Raw genomic sequence first — 9244 nt, 5'->3', positions numbered from 1 at the left:
CTTTTCACACACAGCTGCCTATACATTAGTGATGCACATTCTCCAAGAATGACAGATGTCATTGCACTGTGGTCAGCTGTATCTCTTAATGCCCCATAAAATTATTTGATAGTTTGACTTAAAAAAAAAATCTGATTGAAAATGCCTCCTGCCACATTATGTTTTTTTTTCTTCAGTGATTTTGTGTTTGTATAATCATAGTGTAGTGGAAGGCAGGGGGGAAGCAATTTATACTTGAAAAACAGATGGTCCCTTTCAGTGATGGAACAATTGATTGAGATATGAAGAGTGTGGTGTTAAGATCTGCTGGTGTTTTCTGACATGAATGATTTTGTTTTGCCTCTGCATAGTCATTTGTATAATTAGTCATCTTTTTTTCATGACAAGCTACCACAGTTTGACTCAGTTTCACAGTCACCTTTATTGTAAAATCATTTATTATTATTATGAACAGCAAGCCTGATAACTTTATCTTCTCTAAATAGTGATTGCAGATGGCTTAACTGTGACTGGATCAAAAGCACGGTCTGCATCTGCTTGGAACTTATCGGAAGGGGATTCATTTCAGTTGCACTGCTCAGCTTCCACCAATTCCTCGGAACACACCCATCTTCATGTTTCTTGGGAATTCAAGAATGGCCTTGTGTGGCAAGAAATCCTCTCTTTAACGCATGAGGGCAAATTTCAGCCTGGCCCAGATTATAACGAGCGCTATATCAGTGGATATGTGCGTTTAGATGCCATGGCCAATGACATTTACCGCTTGTCTGTGTCTCAGGCTCTTCCATCAGATGAGGGTGCCTACAGGTGTCGAGTGAGTGAGTGGGTTAAAGATGCAGATGGCTCATGGCAAAAGATCCAAGAAAAAAGTGTGGATGTAGCTAGTGTTGTGGTGCAGCCAACAGGTGAGTGTGCATCAAATGATTATGGTCTGCATCTCTATCTCTGGTAACAAGGGTAGCGATGTGAAGGGTTTGAGTAAAATTAGTGTGCCACCACAGAGGGAAAATAACACTGTGTGTGAAAGTTGTAGACACAGCTATTTGCTGTCTTAAATGTTTCTTATGGCACAAAATATCAACTCAAGTTTACTAGTGATCATTAAGATCCTGCAATGAAAAAAATACAGCGTGTTAGGATATCCTTGCATAGCTATTTTTGGATGACATGATGATGGTGGTGGTACTTGTTTCAGATCTGATGTGTTATTGTTGAAGTAGTTTTTATAACTTCTTCCTAGAGGTTTCCCCTTTCAGGAGTCTTTGCTAGGGTATTTGTTCAAAAAGACTTTAGAGACTGTTCAGGGCTTAAAGTTAGCATAAACCTGCAGTTGTCTTTAAATTAGTGATCTCATTATTTAGTATGGTGTGTATATGAGTATCCAAGTATACAGATGACAAAAGATATAGGCATGCAGTTGTCATATTGTGAAAGGAATAACAAGTAAGATGGACCCTTGACAAAGTAAAATTATGATCTACTTTTGGAAGTGTGTTTTGACAAAGTCTGAAATCCTTTTAATCATCATAAGATAATGTTTGAGAATACTACCAGGACAGGTAATTGCAGTATTATTTAGGTCTTTATCATGGTTAAATTAGGAACTCTGATTAAATCAACTTGCTTTTTCTTTGAAAGTGTGTATCAGTTAGTCCTGGGGTGGCCATACTGCAGCTTGAGAGCCACATGTGACTCTTTCATGCATATTGTATGGCTCTCAAAGCCCTTACCACTCCATCAGCTGGCTTGGAGAAGGTGTTTCTCTCTTTAAATCACTTCTTCAAGCCAAGCCATCTGGCAGCTTAGAGAATGCATTTAAAGTTAAAGTTGTTTCTTTTCACCTCTCTCTCTCCCTCCCTTCTTCCCTCCAACATCTGATGTTCACGTTTTGTGACTTTCAAACATCTGACATTTATTCTATGTGGCTCTTACATTAAGCAAGTTTGGCTACCCCTGAACTAGACACTAAAGTAGACTTCTGTTTTTTTCAAGTTTTCTCTTTTTCTTGCATTTTTTTGTCAAGTTCCTAAGTTTATGATGAATAATGCTTCATTACACAAATGTTGGTTCAAAACAATGGTTTGAAACATTTGTGTAAGAGAGAAGTAAGCCCTTTGTTGTTTCAAGAAGAAGAAAGTATACCAAGATATAGTGGAGAACCTTTGAGTCAGAAAGAGATCTCACATATATTATTACTGAAATATAAGATGCTGTATGTTAGTCTGTCAATGAATTTTAGTAGAAAAAGTGCAAGTGAGTTAGGCCTTTCATATGTCAACATAAACAAAAATAGCTTTTTAATTCCAGGAATCTGAAAATATACTGGAATCTCTCTAGGCTTAAGCAAGGAGGTCTCAGCAGAACTTGAAAGAGTCTGTGTTTTGTTGCCTTTTATTCTAACACTGAACAATATGAACCTGAAGCACTTTGCAGGAAATAAAAAGGTGTACAGAAATAAGCAGACAGTATGAACTTACACTTACACAGTATGAACATAACACTGTATTATGAAGTTTAAAATAACAATGTTCTGGTGTTGAATTCTGTCCCCTCCCCCTCCTCCAGCTTTAGGTGTGTTCATCACCAGAACTAATGTATCTGTGACAGAGAGAGATTCCCTCTACCTTACCTGCAACTTCACAACGGATAGAAGTGGAATTTTCCAAGCTGAGGTCACATGGTACTACAGTGAGTCACCTGATGGCCCTATGGAAGATGCTCAGATTTTGCTGAGTGCAGACCGTGACTCTGTAATTAGTGATTCTACTCTAATTAGCCTCAGCCATGTGGACCGAAGTTCTTACCACCTGTTGGTACGTGACATGAGCATTGAAGATTCTGGCTATTACTTCTGTCAAGCAGCTCTATGGGTGCCACAGTACAATGGTAGCTGGCATAAGGTAGCAGAAAGAACTTCTGTGCCTGTCACTGTGGAGGTGACTCCATTAGGTAAGCATCCTGATAAACGACTTATCCTATGGTTTTTTAAATACTAGTGGTCTCTAGGGTGGTGTTTGTTGGTACCACTGTTTTTGATACCCATTGGCGACTTCTTCAAAGCAATCAATCAATCAATCAATCAATCAGTCATTTTATTTATATTCCGCCCTCCCTGCCGAAGCAGGCTCAGGATGGCTAACAACATCAAATCAAATACAGTAAATTATACAATAAGTATTTAAAAGCAATAGCTAGTTTAACTAAAATTAATAAAATTAACATTCTGGTGCTATTTCAACAAATGGTGAAAGTCACTTAGGCAAGTCCCTCTATCTTTTTAATCGGTGAAGGCCATCCCAAAGAGGATGGTCTTGCAGGCCCTGCGAAACTGTTCAAAGTCCCGCAGGGCCCGCACTTCTTCCGGTAGCTGGTTCCATAGGTGTGGAGCTACAATAGAGAAGGCCCGCATGCGAGTGCTCTGTAGTTTTGCCTCCTTCGGCCCGGGGATGGTCAGTTGGTTCTTCCCTGCTGACCTCAGTGCTCTTTGGGGTTCATATGGGGAAAGACGGTCCCTCAGGTAGGCAGGTCCTCGGCCATATAGGGCTTTAAAGGTAATAACCAGCACTTTGTAATGAATCTGGTATGTAACTGGCAACCAGTGCAGTCCGCGCAGCCCTGGCTGTATGTGCTCCCATTTTGGGAGCCCCAATAACAGCCTAGCCGACGCGTTCTGCACCAGCTGCAGCTTCTGGGTTCGGCACAGAGGCAGCCCCATGTAGAGGGCATTACAGGAATTCAATCTCTAGGTGACCGTTGCATGAATCATTGTTGCTAGGTCACAGAACCATTCCTTGCTGTGCTGCACTTCACTGCAGTAGGATGTGCTTCAGGTGAGATTGGAAGTGCATCTTTGTGTCTATATGGAGTTCCCACATGGAAGAAGCTGCCTCCGTTAAAGCAGGATACTGTGCTGGGAGCTTCCCAACATTCTGTGATTGGTCTCCTCCTCCCATCAATAGCTGCCATTCTGTTGTGGTGCCCACTGCATGTGCTTTAAAATGTCACCACAGATTGAACATGGTTGGTGACTCTGGTTAATTTAAATACACGTTAATAGAAAGTGCATTTCACTGGAGATGGTCCTTTGTTCTTCCTAAAGTCCATATTTGGGGGAAAGGTCTCTCCTGTAACAAAATTAAACGGCAAGGTACATGCTCATAATTATAAGCCTAGTCACTTTTATGATAGGTTTCAAGAGTGCCTTTTAATGTTCAGTGTATTACTTCTACATCTCCATTTCTATCTGCCTCGTGTAGATTCCCCATATGCTTGCAGGTGGATGGCAACTGATGCTGGGAGGAAGAGTTGGATGAAAGACTATGCAAATAACAGCAATTCAGGGGAGGCCAATGCACATAGGACTCCGCTGCCTCAACCATAGGCCTGGTGGAACATCTCTGTTTTGCGGGCCCTGTGGGACTGTGTTAAGTCCCGCAGGGCCCAGTTTTCAGTAGAGAGAGTGTTCCACCATGCCAGTGCCAGAGCTTAAAAGGCTCTGGCTCTAGTTGAGGTTAAGTAGACATCTTTAGAGCTGGGGATCAAGCTGATCTTGATCTGTCAAGTGTAATGCTCTATGAGGGCCAGCACTTTAAATGGCCCAGCCTTATTATTTAACAGTATGATAAAGCTATCAGCTATATAAAATGCCCTGCAGCAGTATAATTGGTCAGCTGAAGAAAATATGCAAAACTAATGTTCAACTTCTTTTAGGTGTGTGTGCTCCATGTGATTGCTTCTAGTTTTGCCAAAAATGTGCTTGTGTGACTGCTTCTAGCTGTTATAACCAGTTTCTACTAAATAAGGTGTGCTTTCTTCAAAAAGAACAAAACAAAAAACAGTGAATTTATAAATACAAATATGCTGTACATTTCAGTAGCCTCATTGACTTGCAGTAAAGTGTATTTTGTGAAAGTGCCAAAACGGCTCAAAGCAGCTCTGGTTTTCTATAGTACTGTGCCGGCAAATGGGTAATGTCTCAGGCAATACAATGTATTTCTTAGAATCCCCTTGAAATGGTGATCTTGGTCTCAAATCTGCTAGATTTCTTGGGGCACATATCTTGGGATGATTTACTAAAACCTAATGTGAACAGATTACAAAGTATTTATGGAAAGGGGGGGCTATAGGTTTAGCTGGAGATGCTTTTTCATTTTTTCTTACTGTGATACTCTGTGTTCTTGTTATCTTGGAGTACTGTGTCTTCACTAACTCATGCACTGTTTTCCTAGCTGAACTCTTTAACTACTGTCATTCTGCTTTCTATGCACGTATTTTGAGAAATGAGCATCAAGGCAGCATATGAAAAATTGAAACCCAAGCACAAATTTCTGAAGAACCATGTTGTTTTGTAAAGTCTGCCTTGATGTGTCAGCATCTCTTAAAGGATAATTAATTAAAAAAATCAAGTTTCTGGCTTTTGACTTCACAATTAGGAGCCAGATGATTCTTGACAGCCTTTCAGACAATGGAAACAAGTTTTTTACTTTCTCTTTGATAAAATTCAAGTGTTGGTGTGCATACTCTTATGAATGGCAAAGCCAGAGGCCAGGTAGGCAATGAGCTATTCCTTGCCTCTCAAAGCGCAGTGCAGGAAGCTTCCTGACAGGTGACTAGCCACCTGTACTTTTGGGAGCTGAGATAGCTGCTGAATAAGCTTTGTAGTACTTGTGCAGTGTGATTCTAAGCATGTTTATTCAGAAGTGTCACTGGATTCAGTAAGACATATTCTCTGTATAAGAAAGCTTAGGATGACAGTGTTAGAGGACAGAATGTGCTGGGCCTTTTTAAGATTTGATAACAGAATTCAAAGAAGATGACAACATTATTAGCATTCCACTTCCTTCTGTTTTCCACCTGCACAACTGTGGGAATGAGCCAGTTTGGTGTAGTGGTTAAGTGTGTGGATTCTTATTTAAGAGAACTGGGTTTGATTCCCCTCTCCTTCACTTAGAGCTGTTGGAATGGCCTTGGGTTAGCCATAGCTCTCGTAGGAGTTGTCCTTGAAAGGGCAGCTGCTGTGAGAGCTCTCTCAGTCCCACCCACCTTACAGGGTGTCTGTTGTAGGGGAAGAAGATATAGAAGATTGTAAGCCGCTCTGAGTCTCTGATTCAGAGAGAAAGGTGGGGTATAAATCTAGTCTTCTTCATAATGTCTCTATTGTTTAGAGCAGGCTTGGTGTAGTGGTTAAGTGCATGGACTCTTATCTGGGAGAACCGGGTTTGATTCCACACTCCTCCACTTGCAGCTGGTGGAATGGCCTTGGGTCAGCCATAGCTGTCACAGAAATTGTCCTTGAAAGGGCAGCTTCTGGGAGAGCTCTCTCAGCACCACCTACCTTCCAGGGTGTCTGTTGTGGGGGAGGAAGGTAAAGGAAATTGTAAGCTGCTGCTCTGAGATTCAGAGTGGAGGGCTGGGTATAAATCCAATATCTTCTTCTTTCACACATATTATGTGACTCTCGAAGCACCACTGCATGCCATCAGCCTGCTTGGAGAAGGCATTTCTCTTTTTAAATCATTTATCCAAGCCAAGCCAGTTGGCAGCTTGGAGAATATATTTAAAGTTTAAGTTGCTTTCTTTCCCCCTCCCTCTTTCCCTCCCTCCCTTCTCTCAAACATCTGGCATTCATGTCTTGCAGCTCTCAAATATCTGACATTTATTTTATGTGGCTCTTACATTAAGCAAGTTTGGCCAGCTCTGGTCTAGAGGTACCTACAGAACTCCTCACTGAATTCTTGTTGCCAAGCTGCATGTGCTTGTTTAGAGAGAGTAGCAACTGCTTTCCTACACCTTTGTTTTGAATCTTATCTTGATAATATTCCCAGCCTCAAAAGCTGGCTTGAACAGGATGCCCTTTTCTGTGTTGAAAGTATTTCATGCACCGCTGGGAATTTCCTTTCCTTTCTTTTATATTCCCAATTAGTAATTACTTGGGTGCAGGTGAAGAAGGGGGGATAAAAGTGTTCTTCAAGTGATCTTGTATTGCCTGGGGTGGTGGTGAGGGGGTGGGGGGAGGGCAAAACTGAAGAAGAGTTCTCATCATCTGAGGTTCATAAACTGCATCCAGAATTCAGCACCAGCCCCCTCCTGTTTGATTGAAGCTGGAGAGCTGGCAGGGTATTAAGCCATTGAACTGGCGGCTAGGCGGTTCTTTGACAGCTGACAGAGTGCGGGAATGAGGCTTATCTAGCAAGCCTTTTATTCCTTCCTTCTAAATCCTCTGTCTGAGATTCGGTGTGAAGAGCCTAGCTGGAGCACTCCTGTCAAAGCCAAAACTTTCTCTAGCAAGCCACTGCATAGGGCCTTCCAAAAGCCAAAGTAATTAGCTGAATCCGTATTTGCCTTCAGCTTTCCTTTAAAAAAAATCAAAGCAAAAAACAGTTATTCATGCTTTTTTTTTTAAAACCAGCTACTGCAATAAACTGTGTCCTATCTAGTACCTCACCAGTTCTTTGATTTATAAGCTCTGGGGATAGTACTTAATATAGTATTCCAGGATATCTGTGTAGTAACAAAGAGCAGAGAGGCCCTTCAGATTCAGTGTTTTTATGATATTGTCAGAACAACTTAATAAGGCTGTAAAGGTAACTCGAAGTTCATGGTCAGTTGCTACCTCCAGTTCTGAGCACCGGGAGCAAGTAAATGTAGGCTAAGCTCCAATGATAAATAATTTGTTGGTATTTTAACTTGGCTCGACATCATTGGCCATGGAGTATAAAATGGGCTGTTAAAATGGTGAAAAAACTGGGTACAGAGACCCAAAATCCTATAGACATGTTTTTGCAAAATGTTGGACTTATGTAGTTGAAAATTTACAGATGGCTTGCAATTTGAAATGTTGAAAATTCATAGACTGCTTGCAATTTGAAATGTTGTTTTCCATGACCAGAACATTGTGTGAAATCACTACAAAATAGCTTTACTTATTGTGTTTGTAGTTTCAGCATTTGTCTTATGTTTTTGTTGGAAGATGCCAGTGGACAGTGCTGTGAAGATAGCAAAGTTCACTTATTATTGGAATCACCTAGCTGATCGTTGCCTTGGCTAATGGTAGTTGCTGCATCTCAGGGTACAACAGGAAGGCAGAGGATATAGCAAACATACTGAAATTATGCAGATGTGGTCTGGACTGTGACTGGATGGTAAAACATCTAGGAATTCTGTGAATGCTGCCTTGAGCTTTATTATAGGAGGCAGGCAGAATATGATGTAATATGCCATGCCATTACTAGCAAGGTACTACGTCACATGTAGTCTGAAGTCATTAAATAATATGTTGATAGATTACTTATGTTCTTTATATGTATTCATTTCACTCTTCTAATTTGTTCCCTTGATTTCTTTTCTTTCCCCCCAAATTCTATGCAGAGCCAAATTACCATGTGTTTCTCAATGCTTCTAAAATGCCAAAATATTCAGAGGATCCCACAGAACTGGAATGTAGGATCACAGAAGTGCAAAACACAGAAGCAAATGTCCGTTACACTGTGTCTTGGTACTACAGACTGCCTTTACGTAGTGATGAAGTGGTTAAAGATGAACTTCTTGCCACTATGGATGCAGACTGGATGCTGGCAGTTGGGGAGAGGAGCAAACAACGAGCCCAGAATGGGGAAATAATTTTTTCTAAGCCAGCTGTGAACACCTTCCGCTTACGAATCCAGTGGACCTCAGAGGCAGATAAAGGAGAGTATTATTGTATAATTTCTTCATGGAGCAGGCAGCGCAACAACAGCTGGATAAAGATCAAGGATGTGGCTTCTATGCCTGTAAGCATTTTATGGTCTACTCAAGGTAGGAATTTTGCCCTGTCTCACTTTAAGTCTTGTGATTAAAATTGTTGATGACTCAGTGGTTTGCTTTAATGGGTACATTCAGATGGAAAAATTCTGAAGTTCCTGGTAAAAATATATAGGACTGTCATAACCATATTTATAAAGAGAAGTGAAGTGGCTAATAATAGGAATGAGATGTATGGTGTCATCTAGGGGAGTATAAAGGAAGAATAATACTATATTCAACAGTAATGCTGGGTTAAGGTTGCTAGGAGCTGTGGGCAAACATCTTGAGTCAGTGCTGGGTATATGACTCTTGTATTCCTATGGGTTTTTGGAACTAGCACTCCAGGATCCCTTGGTAAGAAGTACCGGTTGCCCTACTGGGTTAAAGAGCAGGATCTAACTGCACTACAAAATAACCAGTTTTTAACTTCCAGTTAACTTCTAACAACCTGACTATATATTCT

General features: G+C 41.0%; 1 protein-coding gene across 1 annotated transcript in view; it reads left to right on the top strand.

Moving 5' to 3' along the window:
• The window catches only part of LOC132569101 (prostaglandin F2 receptor negative regulator-like), a 183026-nt gene that overhangs the window by 101601 nt on the left and 72181 nt on the right, over window positions 1–9244 (top strand). The window contains exons 2-4 of the mRNA XM_060235282.1: window positions 486–905; window positions 2566–2949; window positions 8368–8793. Coding sequence (XP_060091265.1) covers window positions 486–905; window positions 2566–2949; window positions 8368–8793 — 1230 coding nt within the window. The remainder of the gene's footprint in view (window positions 1–485; window positions 906–2565; window positions 2950–8367; window positions 8794–9244) is intronic.

The sequence above is a fragment of the Heteronotia binoei genome, chromosome 3 (assembly GCF_032191835.1).
Source record: "Heteronotia binoei isolate CCM8104 ecotype False Entrance Well chromosome 3, APGP_CSIRO_Hbin_v1, whole genome shotgun sequence".
NCBI lineage: Eukaryota > Metazoa > Chordata > Lepidosauria > Squamata > Gekkonidae > Heteronotia > Heteronotia binoei.
The sequence above is the reverse complement of the archived record's forward strand: the minus strand, read 5'-3'. Positions and strand labels throughout refer to the sequence as shown.